Genomic DNA, 27,710 nt, shown 5'->3' with positions numbered 1-27,710 from the left:
GAATAGTAACACTTTTTTAATTTGACAAACAAACGTGGTTCATGTTTTTCAATGAGAGGACATCGCTTAAACTATGGATCATACTCAATTACATACCTATACAGTGGCATTCGTATAGCAATAATAATCCGATGTCGTCATGTATGTATGTACACACCAAATCATTATCCCCAACAGATCTACAAGATATGTCCCTTATTTGTGCATAAATTTGATGTTTAATTTTATTGTTGTTTTTTTGTTGCTAGGGTAAGTCTAAATGTTTGGTCAAGTGACTCGTGATAAAGGGACCGATAATGAATACAATAGACCAGCTGTGTTGTAGATTCAATAGAACGTAAACGTAAGAACAGAAAAAAATCGAATAAAATACATAACAAGAAATATGATTGTTTGTTTAAATTAAATATGTGCATGTAAAGTAATTATGTAGAAATTTGCTGCTTGGGCAAAATAAATGTTCACCATTCTCTACCGTTTTGTATCTTCAATTTTTTCTCATGATTAAATACACACAATCATAATCTACAGTAACAATACCTTATTAGCAATTTTACTCAGACCATATTTGGTTATTGCGTTTTAAAAACACTTTAATCAGGCGTCTTAATAGCCAACTAGAATTATCAAGATAAATTGAGAAATTCTAAGAATCGGATAACTTTAGAGTATATCTACTTTTGCTTGCAGCATAATGCTGGTAAAAATGAAAAATAGTTCTGAAGAACGTTGCACTGAGAATGACGCAAATAATAATTTTATATAATATTCGACAAGTATACTTCGAATACCGATGATTAAATGAGGGATTAACGGGAAAAGAAAACTGACGTTAGTGGTGATGGAATTGTGAAATCCTAGGCGAAATGATATTTGTAAACATTTGTTTCGTTTCATTGGGTGCATCAAATTATAGAATTCAGCCTTGATGATTGCTTAAGAATGCGAGTTAACGGTTAAGACAGTAAAGTGCGTAGGTCAGTTTTATTGATTTTATATTATCACCTTTGGCTCTGAACGCAAAAAAATTGCCAATTGCACTAGTTTATGAAGTCAGATATTTTTATTAAATTAGTATTTTAAAAATGTTTTTCTCATTTTGTCAAAAGCGATTGGAAAACCCACTGAACCAAATTCATGTTGTAAATTACATAAGATCTATAACTTTATAAGTAAGACCTTCACAACCGCGTACAAGGATGTTGGGTTGAACTTATCCGGAATTCTAACAAATCATAAGGGGCAGTGACCATGTCATTGCCATTTAGTGACTTGTTGAAAAATCGTGAGGTGTCGTAACGCCGAATGGAAGAACTAAACAATTGTCCTGATATATATATATACTGTACTATACATACATGCATATATATATATATATATATATATGTATGTATATATATATATATATATCATACTAATATTGTGAGTTATCGTTATGTTTGTTTATCGATCTTTAGTATCATTCGTAACACGTTTTACAGACGGTAATCTCTAATAATATTTATACAGCTTATGTCTTATAAAATCTTTATATATATTCAAGTTCACTCCAAGAAAAGAGAAGTATATTATTTTATTCGCCTACTATCTCCCTGTTTTTCTCTTCGGTAGCGTTTATAATATTAAGTGAAAAATTGTGTATTCGTGTTAAAATTTGTATGCATACATATATAAACATTTCCTAATTATCGATATGAAAAAATCATGGGGATTTGTAGAAAACAAGCTGTGATTTTTAGGAGTTTTATAATTTTCTTTCAATTTTCCTTTTACTTAAATTGATTATTTACTTAGTTATAAATGCAGTTTGTTTTTATAATATTTAAGTGAATACGACGTGTGTGTACGTATGTTTACATATATATATATATATATTTTTTTTTCAACAGATGTACGAATTTTTGATCTTCACTAAGTTTATATGATAATATATCTCAGCGTACCTGAAATGTTCAAACACAGGTTCTTGATTTTAGGACGTTTCATAGCCTACAGCACTTGATATATATTTATACATCTTACTTTGTAATTATGTATAAAAAAATTCGTCTATAAATTAACTCTCACTAATGAGACAAAACGAATTGTCTAATTCTTCCATTCCTTGGAAAGTTTTTATATTTTTATTTCATTATGTTTGTTTTTTTATCCCCCAATTCATATAATTCGTTCGAGTTTTTATTTTCCAAGTCTTATTACAATCCAGTTATTTAATCGTCTATATCCTGTATATATAAAATCTGGTCTAGACCTGGTTTTTTTTCCTTTCATGTAGATCGTTAAAGCTTATCTAAATCTGTGACGACGTGAATTGAACAATCTTTCCTTTTTTACGCTAACTGTATTACGTCTGATTAAGGTTAGTTACCACCAGCCCAGTAGCTTGGACTGTAACCTCCTGGCTTAGCTTGAGCCTTGTTCTGGGAACTTGCATTTGAACGCTGTCCCGTGGTACTGCCACTATCTTGATGTAAGGGCTGATGCAGCTGATGTGGCATTGTGGGAATAAACAAATGCGGAGCTCCGTAACCACCTGGTAAAGCGGCACTCTGACTTCCAGCTAACCCAAATGGGGGGGGAGTGGCCGAATGGAACGTCTGCTTATCATATGACTGAAAAAACAAACAACTTATTCTCCTAACGCCTTGAAACGAGGTGCGGTTCGTGAATTATCATCTTTCCACGTAGACTTACGTTAACCTTGTTCAGTGCAACATGACTCTTTCCATACATCGTTGCACTGATTTCAGTTGCGGAAGATCCTCCGGAGTTGGTATTTCCAGTGGACGTCCCAGTCTTGCCAGTCTGTGTACCTGTATAACCGCTGCTGGCACCTTTATACTCGCCAGCTGGTCCAGCGCTTGCCAAAGCATCATAACTAGCGCCACCACCGTAACCAGACCCATAGCTACCTGGTTTTGCACTATATGCGCCGCTATTTGTGCCTGCATTTCCAGCTGCAGCAATCTGCTACAATCGAGGAAAATCGTATGTTAAAAATGCACAAAACGCTATTCTATCGGAGGTATTTAGGTAATTATATCGCAAGAATGATAAAAACCCATACAAAACGAGTTCACAACACTCACTGGGTAAATGGCGGGCGTTCCATATTGAAAACTTCCAGGCATCATGCCGCCACCGTATGCAAAATATGCGTATCCAGGTGGTAACGTTGGGTTCATCATCGGTTGCTGATGCTGCGTAGCAGTCTTGAAATGTAAATATTCCAGTTCAGTACCAGAAGAGTGAAGAAGTGATAACTGAATACATAATTCGGTTAGAGTATGAGGAAAACTTACCTGTTGAGACATAGTTGAGGGAACTGGCGACGCGTTGCTATCATTTCTGGCAAACCTGGCGTCACTAATACTGGTATAGGCCCCTTGTACGCCCTGAACACCCTGAACACCTTGGACGCCAGTCAAGGCGTCCCCGCGCCCTCCTCCAAGACTCGTTGCTGGACCAGTCGTCTGATAGCCCAGAGCCGCGTCATAGTAACCAGTAGTGGGCTGCACGTTAGTCAGGGAGGCCAAACACAAAACTACATGCATACACTGTGTACTCCAGATACAAGGAGACTAACTAAAACTAGGGTTTATGCCAACTAAATTAGGACCAATGATGATGTCTAGCCATCGTTCTACTAATAGTTTGGGCTCTACTGGATGGATAAGTACTATTTGACAGTTGAGCCATGCCATGGTTCTGCCAAAGAATAGGGTCGATAAATTGGCATTGCATCAAAGAATTAAAATTCAAAGTAATTAATCATAGGCTTAAAAATTGAACACTGGAATTAAGTAAAAAATTAATGAATCAATCGCCAGGCAGTGGTTTGAAATGAAATGAAATGAAATGAAACACATTGGCTTGAAGTTAATGTGGAAAAAGATTGCTTCTTAAACTGTACAAAACTGTAAAATTTAAGATTAAAAAATATTGCCATCCATTTATTTCGAAATTGATGGTTCACCTAGATATACAAAGATCAGATTACTTGAAAAAATATTCACAATTTAAGCATAGCGGCACTACAAAATGACAATACTGATCAAATTAATGGGCAATGGATTATAAACAAAAATTCAATCTACCATCGATTAATTATTTTTTTCACCTCGCCCAGTGCATATCAATCATACGGTGTCATTTATTGGTTGCTGGATACATTATCCTTGAACAAGTGAGACCTTCTTTCTGCATTTATGTTCACCAACCGATAAATGACCCTGTATATTGATGATACAGTTTTTCAATTCACTCTTTATAATACCGCAGGTTCGAGATTAAATATTTCATTATCATTACTAAAGTCAGCCCCCAGAAACTAGAATAATAAACTTCGTGATGCCACATTAAGATATATACCAAATAATTTTTACCAAATAAAAATACGAGCGAGCAACTACCAAGCACCAAGTTAATAGTAATTATTGTCATTCTTGAATAATTTGAATAAGTATAATCATTATCCGTAATTTATCTAGTATTGAATAAACCCTCAGTTCTCAATAGAAAGCAGTAGGTACAAAAATTATAACATTCAGCAATTGCAACATTAAAAGCAATGGTTTTTGGCCTTCTGGCACATCTCTAAAGTAAAAATAGTCGCAAGTTTCATAGAACAATCATTCGTATTAAGGGGTTTTGAGCACGATACCTGTTATACTGTTTTTTATTCTACACGCATTGACATAGATTCAATAAATACTAGAAGTATCTATGCGAAGCTGTGAATTCAGCACTTTGAATGAAATTCCAACATTGCAAGCGTGCTGTAAATCCTTGTATTATAAACTGTCTAGCATTATTCCAAAAAAAATACGTATCGCGGGGCAACTTAATTCCCTTTCCAAATGATCGTACGATACCAAACCTTCCGATATTCGACGAGAGACCAGTGATATTTGAATGACAGAAACTTTTATTCCGCACAAATGATATACTTCCTAGCATTTCTATGTAGTGTTACATGTGAAAGGCTCAAACTTGTAATTTAATATGCACGATGAGTGGAGTATTTTTAATATATTGGCATGTAAATCATGAGATTCTGTATCATATTTATGTAAGTCACTAATTTACCAAACATTCATGATAGGTATTATTCTCTGATTTCGTAATGTTGACACTGTACTCAAAACCCCGTAAAGTATTTAGGTGAATTACTATAAGAAATAATCGGATCAAGCAAATCTGAATTACGAAATTTCAACTTTTGAAGATCGAAGTCAAGGATCACCGTCTTGCATAGACATCGCGAATATTAATAGTAAGATAATAGACATATAATCGATTGTAGGTTTAGATAAATTATTTGAAGTATGTAAAAACCATTAACGAGAGTGTCAAAATGGTATGGATATAGAAATGACAATATCGGGACAGGTTGACAACTAAGAAAAATAGAGAAAAAGTACAATTTGCCTGTATACTAAAAAGAAGGTAGAAATTTGCATTCAACACTGACCATATGTGGTATTCTCTGCTGCATGAGCTGCAAATCTTCGTAGCTGTACATTGGCTGCTGGAACGCTGCATATGGAACACCTTGTCCCATGATATACTGATGACTGAGAATTGGTGCCATGCTTCCAGCAGCACTACCACCCGTCATGCTGCCAGCCCCACTGCCACTGCCAGTCACGACTCCACTTGACGTGCTCTTTGGTACAGCTGTCACAAAATTCCATTCGATTTCGCATTATTGGAAAACTAAATCTTACTCGAGGTCTGAACCAATTTGCGTAAATCAGGTGTGGCAAAGTTACCATTTGAACTAGTTGCTTTTGCTTGCGAACTATTTGCTGTAGTCGGAAGACCCAGAGCTGGTGCACTTGTCGTGGCGAGTGAATTACTGGACGTTGTCGCACTGCCATCATATTGCGAATCCTTATTTGTACCACTGTTGAGCTTATGATTGTGAGCCCCGGTCTGTGGTTGGGTACCATAACTACTATACGCACTGGCGTAAACCTATTAACAGCAAGGACAGAAATAAAAGTAAACTTGCACAACGGCATGTCAAAATCTTTTCAAATGTTGGATGATTTTTCAACTAAAACAATAACTAAATCGTCATTTATGAGCATTAGTTCTCACGAATTAATTGCAATGAAAGAAAAGGATATGAATTATACTTGCAATTGCGTAAAGTAATATTTTAGATATTTTAGCGACAATTACCGATTGTGTTGCACTTTGATAGCCGCTAGATGCTTGAGTCATTGGTGACGTAAAGTTAGCTCCAGAATTTTGATAAGCCTGTGGGGTAGATTGGAATGAAGAGGAGCCTTGATAGCCGGTTGCTTGGTAACCTGAGTTACTGTTAGCCGCAGTATTAGTGGCTACAGATTGCGACTGATACTGAGACGTTGTTGCAGGTACGTAACCACTTGCTGGCTGAAATACCTAAAGTAAAAAAAAAAAAAAAAACAGAAAACATCGTTACATTACTAGGCACGCCTGGAAAAATATTACGACAGATGAATGCAGGAATGTGGATTAAAATAGAAAAAGAAATTCAACAAATTCCAAATTCACAGCAATGAAACCACTCTAGATCTACCCGAGTATTAATATAGTTACCTGATTAGTTGTATTTTGGCTATAGGTCGATGCCGCAGATGCGACAGCAGCTGGGGAAGTTTGATTGAAAGTGGAGGCATTATTTTGGGAATAAGAGGATGACGTGTTGTAACCAGAGACCTGGGTGACTGCTGCTGTAGCTGAGTAACTGCTACTGTTACTAGCAGATTGTGCAGGGAATGATGATTGGGTCGATTGCGTACTAGTTGAGTATGCATTGTAGCTGTTTGGTGTCGCATTGGAAGGCTGATAAGCTGTCTTCTGAGACTGATAGGCAGCAGTTGTTCCATATCCAGGTGTGTTCCCTGGAGATACCTGGGAGGAGAAGTCCTGCTTGGTAATATCCAGAGAAGGAGCACTATTGCCACTACGAGCGACAAAACCGCTTTGCGAACTTAGAGAGTGGTCACTAGACACTGGCAAGCTATCATTGCTTGACAACTGAAATCAGGGACAGGGAAACAAGGTTACAACAGGCCACAGGGAAGTTATCAAAGCAGCAAATTAGCTCTCTCTCTCTCTCTTTTGCTGAGGATGCATGCGCAATACATGTAAATCTGACATGGTTAATTTGGAAAAACATACATTAAACTGTTTGTTACATGTATAAACTCACCATTTGCGATGTAGCGTTATACTGATTAGTATTTGTCTGGCTGGTCTCGATATCCAGAGTATTTGGAGCATTTGAAGGGTTGGCGACATTTGTCAATGGAGTTACGTCTATCCCAGGCGTGGCTGAATTCGCAGCATTGTATTTCTCGGTCGCGGAGCCATCCAAAGATCCGGCATCGGTTCCAAAGTCCAATGCTCCAAACTGCACGTCGAGAAATCCAATACCACTGTTCACAGCATCGCCAGGCATCTCAACTGCGGTGGCCGGGATCTTTGAAGGAGGAGGTACTCGGGGTCGCTGCTTTGGTTGCCTCTGGGGCTGGAAAACACAAACAAATTGATCAAGAATTGATAAATATGCGCAAATAAATTTTTCGATTGTTCATTGAAACGCATTGTTGTCAATTACTGAATAGATCATAAATTTTACCTGACTGTTCATCGTTGATGAGAACGCGCCTTGATTGGCTGCCTTCAAGTTTTCACTTGTTTGTTGAGTCAGCTGTGTAAAATATTGACTCTGGGCAGCTGTAAGAACTCCTCCAGTCGAGACGTGAGGTTGTTGAGGTAGTTGCATAGTTGGCATATTCAACATCGACTGCGTCTGCTGCTGTTGCTGAGAGACCATGGATTGTTGCTGTTGCTGAGAGACCATGGATTGTTGCTGCTGCTGTAGCTGCTGCTGATGTTGCTGCATAGGAGTATCTGACAACTTGGGCATTTCCTGATAAAAAATTCCCCATTAATAAATGAAACCTACAACAGCGGATTCTACATTAAAAGATAGTTTCCTAAAGTTTGTGTCTCTTACATCTTGTTGCAATGGGGACAGTTTAACAGATTGAGTTGACTGTAGAGGTTGAACTTCTTGGTGCTTAGGATCTTCTGCGCCAGGCGTAGCTTCAGCCAAACCACCACTTGGAGTAAAAACTTTTGTATCTGCTAGAGAGCCGGTATATTCTTCGTTATCCCAATCTTCAGTGGGTTCGAGATTATTCCAGGCATCTATGTGCATGAAAACTTATTCTTACTACGCAGTCTTCAGTTAAAGTGACGTGAAAAATTCCAAATATTTCTCAATGCTAAGGGCATAGTTTTCGAAGACACGTTTTTTGATAATCACTCATAGTAGATGGAAGTTGAGAAAGTTTCAATCAAATGATACTGATACTTTATTTTGTTTCAATGAATAAGAATCGTTCCAAAAAATTTAAGGAATTGTCAAGAAAAATGTAAAATTCCAGTATATTTCTGAAATATTTTTCAACGAAGTAATAAATTCAAGAATATAACCAGATTTTCACAGAATGTTGGACACTTACAGGGCTAAAATTTTCTTATGGTTGATTAAGGCTTCATCGATTCATATTGAAATTGCTAAATATATGATATTTTAAATAAAATCTTACCCATCTTGGGCTCCTGAACTGTTTGTTGCTGTTCTTCACTGCCAGTCCAAGTGTCAATTGGTCGACTAAAGCTGTGCCCTGTTGCACCTGAGCCATTATCACCTCGATTGGCAAAAGTACGGGGTCCAAGACCCCTGCCACCTCCTCGACCACCTCGCCCTGACCGACCAGGTGCACCTCTGCCACGTCTGTTTCCGCTATACCCACCCTCACGGCTACCATCTTCCATGTTTCGTTCATTCTCTTTATTTTCTCGTCCACGCCCTGTGACGAGCAAGAAAATCATTAATGATTAAACAATTTAATGGTATTCTCATTTGTCAATTTGAAATAATGGGTAATTCTTACAGCCACGATTGTCATGGTTTGCTCCGCGTCCTCGCAAACGTGGAGGCCCACCGCCCCGTTGGTTACGTCTCTCTTCCCAATCCCCACCATCGTCCTGACCACCTGATTGATCAGCATTCTGCTTTGAGCCTCCCGGTTGGCGGGTCTTCTTCTTTTTTACTTCCCATTCCTGCGTGACACCCTCAAGCAGATTATTCACGGCACTATCTAAGTCGCCGTCACAATCATGCAAAGCTAGCACCACTTCGTCCTCAGAACGGCGCGTCATGTCCATGACTTGCTTTATGCGCTCTTTTAGAGTCGGATCCTCCCCACCAGCCATCCGAGTGTCAATGATTTGTGCGTGTCGCATCTGGTCCGTATTAGGCTGCAACAAGAAAATTTAAATAAAACGCCATTTGAAAACTGGGTTTAGACAATTTTCAAAATCATTGTGCAAACTCAATACATAAAAGAGTAGTTGAAGCTGTTAGCAATTTGAGCAATTCATCCTGTGCAACGAGTAATAAACTTTACAGGAGATAAGGACTGCAGTTAACGGTGAAATATTTTTTTTCAGAAGAACATATTCACCAAGTTATATTATAATTATAACTCATCTATAGACGTGTGCATATTGCGCATCGATCTATGATTATGTACCTGAAATTCCGATCAATAATTTGGATTGAAAACTCAAGTTGCTGCTAACACTACGATTCAGCAACTATCTGCTGAATAGTAAATGTTACCTAGGTAGCTATTTAACATTAGGAAATAGTGAAAATATGATTGAAAGTTATTACTGAAACTCATGTTTCACTAATGTTTCATAAGAATATATATGATATTTATTCCATGTACCTGTGCTTTGTCGTGTTTAGCTGTGTCTGTGGACTTAGAGTAATGATGATCAGACTTGCTGTGTTGCTGTGATGACTTGTTCTTATTGGCACCTCTCCCGCCGGAGGGCACCGACGATTTGTTGCTTGCACTCATTGCCAACTAAAACCTCGTTCACCTATGTCACTCACCTATCACACTATGTACAGTCACTATTTACAATCTGAAACCACAAGAACATAATTTATATTAATGAAAGGCGATGCAATACATATCTAATGTTTCCTTAACATTAATCAAAATTTAATTACACAAATCAATTTCATTATTGCAAATAAATTGAAACTTGTAGTTCAATGTCGTCCTGGAATTTAAAAAAAAATGCTGATTCAAAATACTGGACATCCGATGGCTGGAAAATTTAGAATTTTGGGTTATTTGGATAAAAAATTTCCTTATTACAAAAGTAAAAACTTGTATCGTAATTCATTCATTCTCCCTTTTGATCAATTTCATCCACACTTAGCACCACATTTCAATTATGAACTAACGACAATATATTTGAACAGATATTTAGATATTCAAATTCTGAGCTAGAAACCCAAAAATTGTTTCTAACTAACTATGGTGAAGAAAATTAGTTCAAGGAAATTGGAGAGCACAAGAAAAATGTATCGCTAAAAAATTTCAGGCTCAAATTTTGTTAGACTGAAATGATATGGTGCAGATTTATTATATGTCATAATAGTATTGAGGCATTGATACGTGTACTATTTCGCCAAAAATTATTAGTCTGTACCAAAATTCTACAAGCAGTGTTTACAGATGTGTGTGGTTTAATTTTGTTTGAAAATTCAAACTTTTCTGATACGGTTTTATGGAAGTCTCAAGAGCTCCCTGCGAAATCGAAACCTCTGAGATTTCCACGATCCACAGGTTGTTAAGACACCTTGCAAATGAACGAGTGGTTACGTTAATGATGCTTTGTTATCTCGTTCCGCTAATTATAATGTTATGATTCAGAGGTATTTCCTGCGTAAAAAGAACCCCACAACACGTCTGACGAGCAGTAATGTCTGGTGTTTAAAATTTATCGATAATATCATAACGCCTATGTAAAGGCGTTGAAAGATAGCAAACATGCTCACATTACTGCAAGTGTGACGTGCCATGTTTACATTGCTAATAATTCAGCTATTGAGAGACGATATTCTAAATCTTAAGACCCACCGACACACTGGTTGATCTGTATACATGTCAAGCTCAGACTTGACGATTTATCTAGAAACGAAATATGAAACGGTATAGTTATAGCAAATTCAATTGGTTGTTTTACCTCAATGAATGAAGTATATCTAAAAAGATGGAACTTGAGAGTGTATAGATTACTGTTTCCAGATAGAGGCGGTTGACTCTACGGCTACAACGAAGCTGAGTATCCTGGGAGGTTTAAAAGTACGAAACGCACGATGAACTGAAGTGCGTTTATCAAGTGTCTTGAAATGTGAAATTCAAGTCTATAGGTGTTAATAATTTTCATGGAAAATGGTGAAGTGAAAAACGAGATTTTTTGACGTGTGGCAACGCTGGGGCGATCCCCGGATGCACACAAAAGAAACTTGCACGATTTACTGTTGTTGATACGGGGGTTGGAAAAAAATGTTTAAAAAAATCGATACCATCGTGTAGAAAGGGGCCTCGGAAGGATCCGTTACGATATACGTGCCGAATTGATAGAAATAAGTGGCAATTTTATCCAACCATGTGGACGAGAGACGCCATTTCCCAGACAAGGCTTGTCAACCCATCATCTTGCTCGACCATCAATACCCGAAGACCTGATGAAAAAACCGTCGAAAAAAGGGGAGAAATACACCCGTGAAATGCACAACTTTCACGTTTCTACGTTCCCTACCTTTATACTATCACAAATTGTCTTAATTCTCGTAGGCGGCGGGCGAATATCACGAAAAAACAACGATTTTTACCGTACCTGGTTAGTGCGCTCAAAACGCAGCTCGGTCACGTGACCCCAGGCTCCCCCCTTCAAAGCTCATTAACCCCCCGGCGACGCGACCGTCGAAACATCGATGCACGCGCCGCGTGGCGGCGTCAACGGCAACAACAGGCAACAATTTGCAAATTCGAAATTCAATATTTTCGAACCGTTTCAAAATTCTACGATTGCTAGGCAATATATCCAAATCATCGTAACTGCTGTTATATTTTCTATTAATCGTGGGCATGCCTGAATCGCGGTGACAAATATCGACGGACACCGGTATGCATATATTTTTTAAAACGATGGAATTTCAACAATTCCTTGGTAATTAGCAGTAATGCTACAACGAAACATAGGAATTCCACTGCACTGAAAAGTCGACGGAAATCGTAAAATTCCATGGACAAAAAAAAAAATCGGAAAACGCTCGAAAAAGCATAGACGTATCGATGCCCGAACTTTTGTTCGCGGCTCCGGAGGACGTTTTTTTATATAATACAAGCTTTAAATTCTTCCGACGAAATTCTTACGGCATTTGAAATTACGTAATTGCGGATATTGCCGGCGTTTAGATTCGATACACATTACGCAACGTTTGTTTGGCTTGAACTAGGTATCTTAAGTTTGAACTTAACCTCTTTGCGGATCAAACATCACCTCGCGCGAGGTTAGAGAGGATACGTCAGGTTACGTTGGATAATTGATCGAGTTTTTACAAACCTGCAAATAACAGCATCAAAATGCCGAAGATGCCATGGCACCCCGCTTCCGGAACTGGAATAGTAACTGCTGAGAATGCAAAAAAAGTTATCAGACTCGCACGATACGGCTGTACAAACAGACCTTTCTTCCACATCGTTGTTATGGAGGTGAGAACGATGTTTGATAGGTTAACCTGATTATTAAGGAGTTTATAAATCTTTGCACAATATCCATCGGTTCGTCATACCAAAAGATCAAGGCTCGTTTCATCGACGGGCTGATGAATTTTGGTGAAAAAACTTTGTACTTTTCATTCGACAAATTCTTAATCTTCACCTGTCTCTTGTCTCGCACCCAATAATTTTAACATTACTATTTACAGTCCTTCAAAGAGGTCCGTGCGCCGCCGATCGAGCAAGTGGGAACTTTCGACGAGGTTGTAAATGAAAGGAATGAAAAATTGGTCTCCCTCAACTTTGAAAGGATACAATACTGGATTGCTAACGGCGCCCAAATGTCAAAACCTGTGGCAGAATTACTTGGCCTTAGCGGATTCTTCCCGATTCACCCGAGATCCTATATGTTGGCTTGGAGAAACAGGCAAGCTGCAGATGCCGAGGCCGCAGCTGCTGCTGCTGCTGCTGCTACTGCTGAATCTGCGAAGCAAGAAACAGAAGCAAAAGATTGTTAATAGATTAATTTTAACATTACATTATAGGTACTTTATATTCTGTAGATGATAAAAATTGTGCTAATAAACATGTACATGAATGAAATATTTGTCTATAGAATCCTAGATATTGTTACCATAATCCTGATTTAGTTTTAACATTAATCGTGTACCTTTAATTGTTTCTTCGGATTTTTATCAAAGAAAGGAAATGCGAATGCTACATCCATTTTACTGGCCTCACAGTGCATTATCTTTGTTATTATCTTTGCTATTATCACCCCTCATTATTCATTATTGTACTGAAAAATCCTGCCGACTGAAACATAAAATCAAATTATACAAAGATCTCAATTGTTAATTAACCAAAGATTGGCTAATAATTCAATTCGCTCAAGAATATCACTTCGTTGGCGTAAGTGAGAGGGTAAGATGTAACAAAAAAAAAAATTAAATTAAACAAAAATAATTCCCCAGGTGAGGCTCGAACTCACAACCCCGGCATTGCTCACGAACACTGTCTTATAAGTACCGTGCGCTAACCAATTGCGCCACTGGGGATTATGCGTGATAACTATTTATCAAATGACTTAACTCAATGACTGTGATTTGATGATAAAGACGAATGTACTTTAGGTATAAACTGAACTCATACACGCAAACTCATTTCGAACGATCCGAAATATATCGCGGCACGTGAGTCGGTAATATAACTGCGGTATATAACATGCCATGAATATCTATATATGTATCAGTCTATTCACATGAGAGGTGTGTACATAGTTATAGTAAATGTGTTCTAAAGTCTGAAATGTAAATTATGTATTAAAACTATAATACACGTGAAAAAAGTGAATAAATTCAAATAATTTTCGCGCGAGTCGCGGACGTTCGATTATCGATTTGAATGTTCTTTCATAAATGATGACTAAACGGTTATTGAACCACGTATCACAATTTAAAGTATTATGAATACAGAAAGAATTTTTTGATTACAAATCATTGCACCACATTGTTTTACACCTGAGGATTTGTACTGATAATAATTGTTCACCGGTTGTTTTCATTTTTTATTTTAACTAATAATAACTGCTGGATAATATTTCGTTTATTTAATGGTAATAAATTAAATTAAATAAATGGTTTCATTTAAAATTTAAACGGCATATTGCTTTTAACATTTTAAATATTCTAAATGTAACCATTTACATTTACCCATTTAAATTATGTTTTAGAATGCATTTTTCGTTTTTTCATTTTAAACGGATCTATCGAAACATTTTTTACCCAGCAGTGGTAATAACGTTTTCGAAAAGAAATAATGAACTTGACCGAGTTACGATTACGACTATGTACCATGATTTTAATGCTAAAAAGACATGTCAACGTGTCCTATATATTGGGAATGAATCAACCATTAATAATTTCGTAATCATCTGCGCCCTCGATGAAAGTTCAACATTGGATTGAAACGGCATCGCTCTTAGCAGTATAAAGCGAAAGATCGCCCTTGTGCAAAATAAGCGATATGATATAATATTTATAACAGGACGCAGTTGTTTCATGTGTGTAAAATATATACTGGAATAAAGCAGAGAGAGAGAGAGAGAAACGAAAGTATATACCTATGTTCGAAACTCCAAACAAGGGCATAACGGCACTATATAAACTTATATTCTCGTAGCTATGATGCAGTGTCTATATGACGAAAGATTATTATAAAAATTTCGTCCGATTCCAGACTATAAGCGACAGTCTCACCCTCCTAATCACGTCGTTATTCGTACCTATTTAAATGAATGAATCCGTATATTATATGCTGAAATTCAATAAAGTGGTAAATATCTGCACGTACTTTCAGTTACATATTCGGTGATTCAAATTTCCCATCTCGTACGTCTGGATTTTGACGATCGGAACCATCAACGAATGATAACGGTTCTCGTTCTCTCGAAGAAAGGGAAGAATTTACGACCGATGTGCAGTGAAGATTGATGACCCTCGCGGCTTCGATGAAACGGCATACTAATTAATATAGTTTTGTAATATCTATAAGTAACCTTTAATCATTCGTTGTACAAAACTATTCGAACGTCACCATGCGTATCAGACGGAAAGGAATAAAATTTGGAGGTCAGTAGCATTTTTGATCGAATTTATACTTATCTGTGAACTGTATTCGTTCCTCGTTGTAAAAACGCGAGATATACCAATTCCCGCAAAGTTGGTACCCTTCCTATAAACTGATTACACAACTACAGGCATTGACAGAATAATTCCTTATAATTGTATATTATATTATATTATAATTACGCCTAGTGACGACTATACGCGCTAGTGACATTTACAAACCTGTGGATCGTGTGGAGTACACTTTTTTACTTCTGGCCGAAAATTTGGTATGCAGAGTTCAAAGTAACGGTACATCGGATTCGAACTACTTGAGTCTAATAACGGAATGAACTTGATATTATATTTCCACGGAATTGGTACAAAATAATTATTATAGGATGTTGAAAATAGAAGAGCAAAGTTAGGCTTGACCTTTTTTTTCCTCGTACAATTATCTAGTGGCAGTACTTCTATTTTATAGACGATGCTCAGTCTAACTTTTTTTCTAATATTAAATTATGTAGTACTTGGAAATAGCCTTGTATCATCAGCAGAATTTTACATACTACAGAACAATGCAGGGTTGATTAAAACCGGATGACTCATTTTTGTATTAATTAGTAATAAACCCTCACATGTTACATTTATTATTGTTGTTATAGATTAACGATATTTTCTGATGAATTATTTTCTCGTGTCAGGCGGTTTTGAGTTACCGGGGTAGCAGAATTTCACTTTGTAAATTTTTTTTTCTTTCAAACCAATGCCAAAGCATACGCAGTTTCCGCTAAAACAGAACTTTTAGAGTGCGGTGTTTTTTTTTTTTTAAACTACATACAGGTCGTTCATTTACAAGACGGTGGTACGGAATTCAACATAATTCAAATAGTTTCGTGAAAGTGAAGTTACTTCGAGGACAGAGAACTTTTCAAAAGAATATATATATATAAATATTCTTTATTATCTAACTTTGTACATCGGCATCAAAAGCAAAGTAAAATTAGTGCCAAAAAAATTATATCGAATAAGAAACAAAAACGACAGTTTGCTAAAGTTTATTTTTACAAAATAGAGAAGCCCCGAAGGTCGTGCTGAAATTAACAATTACATACATACGCGCTGCTATCAACGATTCTCGTAAAAATATAACTGCAGGTATCTTATAGTAATCGCGTTGAAGGACAGATTACGCGGTTGGACTTTTAGAACATTTTTAATTGCCCACTCGCATTTGCCTCGCGCTCAATTTTTGTTGCAGCGTGTGAATCCGGAGCGTGAGCAGCAGCTCATGCTTGATCTCTGTTGAAAATACCACGCTTTACCGTTAGAAATGTCACTTTCGTTAGGATACTAATGAAAAGAGAGCGTTTTGTCATATCACGTAAGGCGGCATTGAAATCCCCAAAGTTGGGTAGTGTCCTTGCCATAGATTCAAAAACGCGCGCGTCGATTTGATTTCAAAGTGCTAATAGTGCATGTGCAAAGTACATGCATCAAGTAGAAAGAATCTTTCTGCATAGTTTATACGAATAACTAACTACATAAGAATATTTTAAATATGTTAGATGTATAATGTACCTGTATACATGTAGAGTGGTTCATCAAAACAAAATGAACCATTTTTTTTTCAGTGTGGCTAACTCATAAAACTGTTATTTGTGACGAAAAAAAAAAAATCCCCTACAAATTTGAACTTGATCGGATAAGATTTAGAGATACCACTTTCGAGTTTTCGTTTTTAAATTCAAATAACACGTCAAAAAATTCTTACCTTGACTCACTGTCGATTTCGCGTAAAAATATAAACGAAAATGATAAATAACAAGAGACCTGTTTTGTTGGCAGCAACGTTTAGTACAAAAAAGGTCTCTAGATATTTTATTCAGTTTTACACATTTTGATAATTATTGTGACTTGAGACTGAAGAAATATAAAAATCTTATTTTTCATCTAAGTCAATATATTATCACGCAAAATCGACAGTGAACTAAGGTGAGCATTTTTTTACGTATTATTACAATGTAAAAACGAAAACCTGAAAACGGGACCGCTTAATCTTATCCGATCGAGCTCAAATTTATAGGGTATTTTTTCGTCGTCATAAAAGAAGAAACAGTCTTATGCGGAACCCGCATTGTAAAAAAAAATTATTTCTTTTCGGCGAACCACTCTAATACATATATTAGGTATATTAAATATAAGTGACGTTGTGAAAATGTTGAATTTTCGTTTGTTTACTTCCTGAGCGTTAATTACAATATGATAATTTATTTTGCCCGTATTCAAATTACGTGACAACTGTACATAATACCGCGATCGAAAGGACAAAGTATCAAACGAATCAAAAATAATGTCTGTCTTTAAACTGAATATCATTTACCATCATTACATATTTATATTATGATGCGAAGAAATAAAAATAAAAATAAATGGAAAAACAAATAACGGATTGACGTAAAGATAAAAAAAAAAGTAACGTAATCCATCAACTTGACATTTTATTTTCTCTTTCTTTCCTCATGACGGAAATCATCAAAAATACATAATATCAAAATATCTGCACACGATGTATTTGAATTATCGAAGGTTGCCTTCTTCGCAGCACGTGTGTACACTGATAATTATGCTCAATCATTAAGAGAGGTAAGTATTGTATGAAAAAAAAAAAAAAACTAATCAAAAATCTGCATTAGATCATACCCATGAGTGAATTAATGATAATAATTATCAGACTTATTCATAAGACGTTTTTTTATTTTTTTTTTTTTTTTTTTTCACCATAGGTATCAGAAGATCAATCTTCGCGTAGGTAAAGAATATTACTTCCTAGATAAACAGAGTGAGAGAAAATGGGTGCACCAATTGACCTTAGAGCTAGGGAGAAGGAAGCGGAAGATCTGTATTTCAACTGTTGGACTTGAGATGGAATGAAGTTCCCGAGTTTATTCCGTTTGTTGTTAGTCCTTAAGAGTCGTCGCAGCCGAGCGGAGGTTCAGCCGTCTCCTGATGACCGCAACCGCTGTAACACGTGGTTTCGGAATTGCCTATCGTCAGGCTAAGCCGCGAAAGACCGTTTGAATTATATTTTCACCTTGAAACAGCAATGATAATATTTTCTCACGCTGATAGTTAGAATTTTCTTTCAACTATACTATAAAACTTAATGCACCGCGAGTAATAACGAACGAATGTATAAATTCCGTGCTAAAGTTCAAGCGCTCAACTGAACAATTCGTATCGCGATATTTAAGAATTATTTATTTACTAAACAATGAACGCATTGTTTTACAACCGGTGCGAAACTTAACCCTGCATCTTCCACATTGTTTATAAATCATTTGTCGTGAAAAGATTATTTATCAAGTGACCTTTTCATTTATCAAAAGTTTTTACGTGGTTAGTTTGAAAACGATTGTTAGCGATATTGTCTACGAGAAAAGCTGCGAAATTTAATACTGACCGCAAACACTAATTGACACTACTCACCGAGCGGTTAACCGGTTCGTACAGTGTGTGCAAATAAAATATTGTCAAATTATAAACAGTCAAAATCATGCCGAGCATGTATAATTCTAAAACAACATAGTTGCGTTGAAAATTCATGTGTTTAAATCGAAGACGATCTATCTATAAGAGAAAAAAGACACATAACTAGATTGAAGAAAAAAAATTCAACAATTGCGCGGGAAACGAGACTGTCGAAAATTCCTGGTAAAATTTAATTAACGAAATAATAGTGACAAGCAAGTTTTGAAAAATGTTTGAAAGTGGGAAGTTATTTTTCTTAGCCTCTTTATTTATGCTCAATCACGGTGACACGATCGGGTCTAATCAATATGTACCTGAAATACCGCAATACGCGGAAAATTTAGTACCAGACGCTGGCGCGCCAAATTTCCCTGTCATTCGTTTGAATTTGGGATATGTAAGAGGTCAATGGTTGACCTCTGCACGCGGTAAAAGATTCGCGGCGTACAAAGGAATACCTTACGCGCAATCACCGCTGGGAAACCTCCGTTTCGAAGTAATTGTTGTTTTCATTCCCGGCATGATATCACTTCAGTTGATAATTATAACGTAAATGAAACGTGAAAATTCTCACTTTCAGCCACCGCAAGATAAGAAGCCTTGGCAAGGTATTCGGAACGCTTTTAACCACGGACCTCAATGCCCTCAACTACTGTATCTGGTGAACAAAATTGTTGGCAACGAGGACTGTCTCTATATGAATCTTTACGTACCTCAGGTGAGTTGTAAAGACTGCATCGTGATTTAATTTCACTCGATTAACTGATATTTTTCGTCTTACCACGTTCACATTTGTGTCCGGTTATGTTGGTACGCGGATAGTATATATGTGTCTATAAACTGGTGCGCGTCTATGGCTAAGAGTAAAAAGGTAAAAACCTGCTGTTATTTTCAATTTGTGGGATTTTTTCGATGATTGCGGCTTTTTTTGCAATCTGAAGAACATGTGGTTTACGCCCTTTTAGTTCTTAGCTCACGATACAATTCCCGTTATTGCACTGACAATTATACCGTTCGTCGATTATACGGATGTCTGATTCGATAATATAATCATCAATAATTGATTCCGATAAGGAATACAATTGTTTAAACTGTATGATAATGTCGAGGAATAAAAATATAATAAACTCGATAATCCAAGATTAATGATCAACGTTTTATAAGGTGGATAATGACATTGACCTGTAAGTCCAGAATCAATGTTGAGCGTAAAAGAAAAGTGATATTTTACCTTGAAAGCGTTCAGTTCAAGTTGAAAATCTTTCGAGGAATCGATTTATATATACGACGACTTAACGGGTCGTTAACTTGTGTCGATAATTTTTTCAATAATTGATTATAAAATATTATGATCTATGTTATTTCAGTTGATGCGTCCAAATGTGTTTATACCAGTGCTGTGCCGTGAATACGTGTAAAGTTTGAACGATTAGCTTTCCAATGAGATTTGATTATGGAAATTATTGTATATGTTAATAAGTGTTGCGTCAGTTTTCCCATGTTTAAAGAGTGTACAGCATCGCGTCGCCTTGATAGTATCAGTAATTTGAAAAGTAAATATAAAAATTATTGTAAACAAAAGTATTCTGTCAAGAAAGGATCAATTTTTTTACCTCTCTCTCTCTCTCACACTCTTAAACATTTCAAACGTTGTTCACTCAAAATCGATTACGAATTAATTTATAATTACGACGAGTGCGGTAATACAACGTTGGGCTCAAAGTACCAAATCATTTCAATGATTTATACATTGCGGAAACTCTGCAGTTACACATGCGTGTAATCAATTACAATATTACAGTGACGGTTGTCTTCAACAAAATATTAACTTATCAGATTTCTCTTGGCGTATAGCTTATAGTAGATTTATATTGAAAAGCATGGAAAAACTCGTGTGTCATGGCACACTCCTCATCGCCCACTCAGAACATAAAAATATTTGTCAAAACTTGAAACTTAAACACAACGGTCAACTTATATGCCTTTGTAATTTGTTTGCTTTCGTCGTTCATACGCGCTCACGCATATTCAATGTCAACTGACCGTAGAGGCTTGACTAACAGTATATTTCATCTGACCGTAGGTATGCGGGGATAATCAATCACGTTCTCTTCAAACACTATTCTGCAATTTCTATTAAGAAATTCAGTACATAACAAGACCTGACAGTCTGCTTAAGATTTCTTCAAACCATCTCGTTATACGTACATATAGTTGCATTTACAAAAGATGCCACTCCTCGATACGCGTACTATTTATCTCAGTATAAAGTACATGCAATTTATGTATATAATACACCCGAAACGAATAACAATGAGATTGAGTATAACCGTGCAATGTCAGGATTGTCTTATCTTTTTAAAAATTAAAAAAAAAAAAATATCCTACCGTCTTCCAGGCGAACGGAAGCCGCGAGCCAAGAAGCTCCAACGACGAACTCCTGCCGGTGATATTCTTCATCCATGGTGGGGCTTGGGTTATCGGTGCCGGGGACATGGACGACTACCTCTATGGTCCGGATCGAATAATGGATGAGGACGTAATCGTTGTGACGATAAATTACCGACTCGGAGCCTTGGGATTTCTGTACCTTCAGGACATGATTCCGGGGAACATGGGAATGAAGGACCAGTCGATGGCGCTCAAACTGATACAAAAAAACGCGAGGTCCTTTGGCGGGGATCCGAACCGGATTGTTATCATGGGAGAAAGCGCTGGTGGTGCCTCCGCCGAATTTCATACACTGAATCCAGAATCGAGGAAAATCATGTTCGGCGCAATTGCTCAGAGTGGTTCGGCCCTCGCTCCTTGGGCCTGGACGAGACCCGATGTCCTGAATATCAGGACCCGCCGTTTGGCCAGACTTTTGAGATGTCCAACCAAAGGGCAGCCCGGCGATCTTCTTGAATGTCTCAAGAGAGCCCATCCCGCAGAAATCGTTCGCTATCAGATTTTCACCGATTGGGTGAGTCCCGCATCTTTCTATAATTATAATTGGATTAATAGCCTTAACATCACATCATCAAGAACAGGTTGCTCTCAAGTGCTGGTAATGTGCAGTGAAAAATTATGCGTAAACCGGTTTCTCAATGTTGACCGTGAAGAGTTCGCTGGCTCGTCTGTGGCCGGCGAGATGAACTTGTTCATATTTCAATCATTATTTATATACGATCTTAGTATGTTCCATTCCAATCAATGACTTTGTACAGTTTGCGTTATACATTACGGGCTTATTTCAATATCAACCATCACCGATTATTTCAGTCAATTCTACAAATTCCCATCGGAATCTCTTTCACGCCAACCGCTGAACCGAGGGAAACGCCAAATAAATTTCTCGATGATTGTCCGAGGAACCTTTTGATTCGACTTCAAGACTCCCGTCCGAAGATACCCTATTTGACAGGTTACAACACTGTAGAGGGTCAATTTTTCACAAAAATAAGTGGTACGGAACTTGATATCGTACAAAGACGGTTCTTGCGATATTTTACATCTCCCGGAGTTTATTAAAACAGGTTTCAAATTTTACAGTTGGCCTCATCGATTCTGTCCTACAATCAACTGTCAGAAGACTTGCGGGACTTCCTAAAGAACCGACGACCGTCGCGTATTTAAAAACAAAACCTGTCCTCAAACAGCCGACGCCGAAAATTGTCGACAGCGTTATAGGTGAATGGCAGTTCAAAACTCCGATCATAGACTCGGCTCGACATCATTATTCGGGCGGATCCAACGTCTTCCTTTACCATTTCTCGTATACCGGGAGGAATAACTTCGTGAGACTCTTCTGGGACAACAGCCAACGTGAGAAATTGGTCATTTACATCATACGGTTTACTTCAATAGCTATTTTCGTATCAAGGGCGTAAAGTGTTATGCCCGTGATGCGAACAATATTTTTTGTCCTACGTAGGCGTAAAACGGGATTTATCCGTTTTGTTATGACTAATTGTGACGAAAAAGTCTTTTTCACAAGTCAAACGGAAAAGTAGGCGATTTTGGCCACCTGCTGAAAATGAACAAAACACGCTATTTTTCAATGAATTACGCGTGCGTTGGGAAATATGTAGCAAACAATTTTTCCACTAATAGGCGAAAACTGTGTTTTTTCCACCTGTGGAAAAATATTTCGTCACTAGCGCAGAAATGGTTCGCTATTTGTTAATTTTTAGCAGGTGGCCAAAATTGCCTAATTTTACATTTCTATCGTGAAAAGTATTGCGTGCAACTCATAGGCAACGACGATTTTGATTTCATATGATATACGCACTCGTCGTCCCCTGGAAAATATTCCGTTACACGAAGATAGATACCTACGGAAACTGTGCCAAAAACAGTATTGAAATCAGAGACGGAATCAGTATTCTCTCAGTTTCTTTACGATTTTTGGCACACTTTCTGTACGTTTCTATCCGCGACTAACAAAACTTTTAGTAGAATCGGCTCGCGCGGCTAACTTCATACTCACTGAGGAATCGTCACTTTTGCCCGCTTGTCGCACAATAGGTATATTAGTTCCCCGTGCTTACGTCTGTTTGTTTTATTTGGATTTTATTCTCTTCTCGCACCACAAGATTATCTCCAATGACTGAAACCACGGCGGATTAATATGTATGCTAATTAAACGTTTTGGCAAACCGTTATTGCCGCCCATAATTTATGACATTAATACCGTAAGCACGAGCTATTTCACTCGTAAGATTACCAACTTTAAGCAGTGAACGTGACGTTTAGACCCACAAAATTCAGCTAATAAGCTAAATTTCTCGTACCGCAGAAACAAGTTGAGAAGATAAATGAGCTGGCTTTAATATAAAGTATTTGACTAAACTGTTCACATTCATTCGTCAAATATAACCACAATCGACCCAGTTCTTGAAATGAATTAAGATGGAACGTTCATTTTACCGACTGAGTTTTGATATTGACCCAAAAAATTACCGTTTTCCCAAAATAATAACTCAGGACTACCAATATCGGTTCCCTTGAACTAAATATTACACAAGCGTTAACTTGAGGCCATATACCTCTATAATCCGCATATTCACGACTGATTCTAACACGGTTCTTACAACACGTTTTCAGCGCCAACGCACATGGACGAACTGACTTATTTGTTCAAGGGACGTGGATTGTTCGGGAAACTTCCGATACTGGAGAACGCGTCACCGGAAGCGGCGGTTTCCCAGCGTTTGTTACGAATGTGGACTAACTTTGCTAAAACTGGGTAATTGTCAAGGTCGTTCTGCGGTGTGACATAGATCTTAACATTCATTCGGTGAGTCGACGATCGCAGAATAAATGATTTAATCATTTTCACAGTAACCCAACACCGAGGAACAGCTCCGGAATCGATATTTACTGGCCTTCGAGGCCGTCTCAGCTGCTTCTTATCGGGACAGAATTGAAGGTACGCGATTCTCCGCTTCAAACTAGTTGGAGCAGTTTTATCGACCAGCAATGCTTTCTGTAGGTCTCAAACTTGTCAGTGAATAATATTTATTACAAAAAACTGTGAATTATACGCTTTGATAAATAATATTTAATAAATAAGCTGCGGTTACGCGACACGGATGTCGTCGGTAATTACAATTATACGTGTGCGTGTGTGTGTGTGTGTGCGTAGTGAATTATTTATGATATCCTCTAAATAAGGTTGTCAAGATCTTGCCCAATGTAAATACTTAGCCAGGTGTACCTAAATCCTCAAGTACTCTTATATCAATAAGTTATTTAAAATTATTAGGTAAATAATTCCGGAAAAAACGGTTACGAATCCGACTGTGTTAAATGATCCTAAATACTACGATATAATTTATTTAAAATTTTATAATACAAATATACATACCTTATAGATATACTAAGTTTACAATATTTATATTCGTTGTCAAGATAATGCAATACGATTGTCATAATAACCAATACAGTTATGAACTACGATGCGATGCCAAATTTAATTTAAAAATATCCAACGACTTACGTACGCGTTATGTTTCACTGTCATGTGTATATACATACTTAAACGTATGTGTTACCCCTAAGAGTGTAAACGAAAATACATTGCAAATAAATAACATAACATCTTAATTATTTCGCCTGACCATTTAGTGGTACGTATACGATGACCAGTTGGTTTGTATCAATGCCTGAATTGCAACCTTGATCGCTTCGCATTATTTATTGCTGTCACGCACGTATAATATACACAATATAGCAATGAGCAAGGCCTTTACGTATTGCACAGCAGCTTATTAATTTACTGGACGTTTGACCACCTGCAAGGGCTAACGACCGAACTGATACCAACCTTGAAATTCATACAGAATGATGCAGAACTGTTCAACTCCTTGCAATTTAGTCGGCAATCACTGAATCGTACGATCGCCAACTGACCTCATCGATGTTCCTGCAAGGTCGCGACGCGTTGTTTCTACTTCAGATACGTTGAATTTGAGACAGCGGCGAATAGAAGATTGCCAAAATGAACCCATTCGCGTTTTTTTTTTTACACTACAGTTTACACAATTTTGATTTTATTTTTTTACAAGAGATGTAATGCATAATAAATAATTGTCAGGTACGCGAAGTAGGGGTCAAATTATCTGACTTATCTGAAAAATTCAAATTAAAAAAAAAAAAGGCTAAAGACTCAATTTCTGAAACATGTCCAAACCATGTCAATATCGTAAAAAAAGTATTTTTTCTTTTTTACTGAAATAAAGGCATTTTGAGTTAATATTTTCATTTTTAACTGAACGGGTTAAAGTAACATTGATCAAGGTGATCCGGTTAATCCGATATGATTGTACTGTGGAGTTATAAATATTATGTATAATATCTACAGGCAAAAGGATAGGCGATTCAATTTCTTCTATCCCGTTTTTTCATCTCCCGTTCTCCGACGTGAGCAGGCCGAAGGAATGCATAAATTTCTGCAATCTATCTGATTAGCATATAACACAATATGTGTGTTTTTTATACTCACAAAACCATGAAGGGTGTGAATTAAGAGGATTTTGCATTATGAAAACCTTGATTTATGCATCTACACACTCTTACAATTCATCGCTACCTGGTGTATCTCGTTTCGCTGGATATATCAGCGTCAATTTATTCGAATAGGTTTATCGATTACGGTATAAAAAATTGTCAGAATACTTAACAAGCCCAAAGAGCATTGCGAAGGAAGCTTTAAGACCAGAAGTCTGTTCAAAACATTTTTATAATATTTTTCAAAGTTGCTATCTTAGAGTTATTTTACAGTGCATAAAAAAAAAAAAAGAAAAAAAAAAGAAACGGATAAAAAGAACAAAGAAAATTCCCTGAAACCCTTTTGAAAACGAAGCGAGTGGCCAACTTGAAGGGATATAATTTTCCTGCAGCGTATGAGCGTAACTGATCAGTGAGTTCGTAAGCTCGATGTGGAATTTTCACGCGTGCATACATAAATAGATATTTTTTTTTCACTTTTTCAAAAGAAAACGAAGAAAAAAATTATTACAATATGATTTGTTTCCAATTAATTCGTCGACCGCAAGCGAGGCAATCGAATTATGAATTTGCTAAAGGGTGTGAAGGTCACCATGCCAAACCACTTGTCTGCAAATTGCGTTGGCACTTGAAACATTCACCGCCGAAATCCATTAGGTGTATGATTAAGTTTGCTTCCGGTTACGTGTAAATATACATAGATATTTATAAACGCGAGGTGTACGTTACAAGTTTTTACAGCCCATACAACCGGAGGTGCGAAATTTGTGTTAATTATACCAACTGGTTAATCTTCTCCTTGATTAATTGATGAGCAAGATGTCTTACAATATTTAAGAAGCGGCCTCCGCAGGCTATCAATTATAAGACGTAATAATTTGGACGCTGATCGTAGTTACTTTCGATGCATACAACAACTATTTCGGGGTCACAGGTATTCGCTGTTTTCTTTTCGAAAAATTATTCGAGCCTCGCAAGAAATCGGGGACAAGGAAAATGCGTCAATTGAGGGTCAGAGGGAGCGTCAAGTGATGTTTGGATTACGTCAATTCATAAATTACACGGAACATTTGTAATGTGCTGTTTGAACACGGTGTAAAAAAAATAAATACGAACCGTTGCCTTATACCTTTGGAGTACCCGCATAAGGTACGATATACCTATAATAATAAGGAATTTTAATAATACGAATACGCACCAATGCACCACGTGTAAGTGAAAAGTTCGAACGTTTTTTTTTATCGGTACCTAAGACCGTCTTACGAGTGAATTGATGAGTAATTTTTTCGCATTAATCAAGTCGAGTACAGAATTCACGTTTTTATCATATGTTTCTGTAATAAACCGATTGTCTATTATTATTGTTACTATTACCATCACACGCGAAACGGTGATTTTTAATCTCATCAAGAACTCTGAAATTGTGCAGTTCCACTCTAAAAATAACGGAGATGAAACACGCTGTAACGACTCTGCTATATGGTGATAAATATTCAATCTTCTATCGATCGTAAAGAACCGTATGATTGCAATTTTAGCATTTCGATCATCAAGGCTGTCGAGTGATTGCTGTTTAATTCAATGTCCGTCTTATCTGCGAAATCATTGACGTACTTGAAATGTAATCAACTTGACCGTGCATAGACAATGTGAAATGTATTCGGTCAAGACCGACACACCTTCGAAACAAGTTTTTATGACTAGGCTTCTCTATTTTCCTAATTTCGATCAAGTTCTATCAATAATCAATGGATGTAGAACCATGGTTCAGTTCTGCAATATTTAACTTTTAAGATTTTTATGCTATATTGATAGTGCATAATTGGGATGCAACTCCCATTTAAATGTCGGAGCTGATCAATTTCTTTCAATTCTAAGTTTACGACATTCCTCTTCGAGAATCACAAATAAAAAATTC

At 37.0% G+C, this 27,710-nt stretch overlaps 3 protein-coding genes and 1 non-coding gene across 8 annotated transcripts; 2 read left to right on the top strand and 2 right to left on the bottom strand.

Annotated features, from left to right (window-relative positions):
* Positions 1 to 2,162: 2,162 nt before the first annotated feature.
* Positions 2,163 to 11,830, bottom strand: LOC124182069 (protein lingerer). 5 transcript variants are annotated; one of them, XM_046568862.1, is made up of 15 exons: positions 11,779 to 11,830; positions 9,807 to 10,008; positions 8,964 to 9,330; positions 8,616 to 8,879; positions 8,018 to 8,211; positions 7,637 to 7,930; positions 7,208 to 7,525; positions 6,592 to 7,032; positions 6,190 to 6,414; positions 5,775 to 5,979; positions 5,474 to 5,679; positions 3,303 to 3,512; positions 3,090 to 3,212; positions 2,695 to 2,970; positions 2,163 to 2,612 (listed from the first exon to the last, which is right to left on the bottom strand). In XM_046568862.1, the coding sequence occupies exons 2-15, from the start codon at positions 9,939 to 9,941 to the stop codon at positions 2,361 to 2,363; spliced, it is 3,510 nt and encodes a 1,169-aa protein (XP_046424818.1). In that variant the 5' UTR covers positions 9,942 to 10,008; positions 11,779 to 11,830; the 3' UTR covers positions 2,163 to 2,360. The 5 variants fall into 5 exon arrangements, with proteins under 5 accessions (XP_046424818.1, XP_046424819.1, XP_046424820.1 ...); XM_046568863.1 differs by lacking the exon at positions 11,779 to 11,830 and having other exon boundaries at positions 2,695 to 2,967; XM_046568864.1 differs by lacking the exon at positions 11,779 to 11,830 and having other exon boundaries at positions 3,303 to 3,473.
* Positions 11,805 to 13,265, top strand: LOC124182071 (probable 28S ribosomal protein S16, mitochondrial). Its single transcript, XM_046568867.1, has 2 exons — positions 11,805 to 12,656; positions 12,872 to 13,265. Exons 1-2 carry the CDS (start codon positions 12,528 to 12,530, stop codon positions 13,178 to 13,180), a joined length of 438 nt encoding a protein of 145 aa, XP_046424823.1. The 5' UTR covers positions 11,805 to 12,527; the 3' UTR covers positions 13,181 to 13,265.
* Positions 13,266 to 13,628: 363 nt separating this feature from the next.
* Trnai-uau lies at positions 13,629 to 13,720 on the bottom strand. The gene is given in 2 exon segments: positions 13,629 to 13,664; positions 13,683 to 13,720. It is a non-coding gene; the product is annotated as a tRNA-Ile (tRNA).
* A 4,479-nt stretch (positions 13,721 to 18,199) lies between these two features.
* LOC124182811 (juvenile hormone esterase-like) lies at positions 18,200 to 24,877 on the top strand. Its single transcript, XM_046570530.1, has 7 exons — positions 18,200 to 19,295; positions 19,380 to 19,517; positions 21,198 to 21,764; positions 22,064 to 22,247; positions 22,334 to 22,606; positions 23,888 to 24,029; positions 24,125 to 24,877. The coding sequence occupies exons 1-7, from the start codon at positions 19,029 to 19,031 to the stop codon at positions 24,273 to 24,275; spliced, it is 1,722 nt and encodes a 573-aa protein (XP_046426486.1). The 5' UTR covers positions 18,200 to 19,028; the 3' UTR covers positions 24,276 to 24,877.
* The last annotated feature ends 2,833 nt before the right edge of the window (positions 24,878 to 27,710 follow it).

This window comes from Neodiprion fabricii, chromosome 5, assembly GCF_021155785.1.
Source record: "Neodiprion fabricii isolate iyNeoFabr1 chromosome 5, iyNeoFabr1.1, whole genome shotgun sequence".
In the NCBI taxonomy this organism is placed as follows: domain Eukaryota; kingdom Metazoa; phylum Arthropoda; class Insecta; order Hymenoptera; family Diprionidae; genus Neodiprion; species Neodiprion fabricii.
Note: the sequence above shows the minus strand (reverse complement) of the source record. Positions and strands in the feature narration are given on the sequence as shown.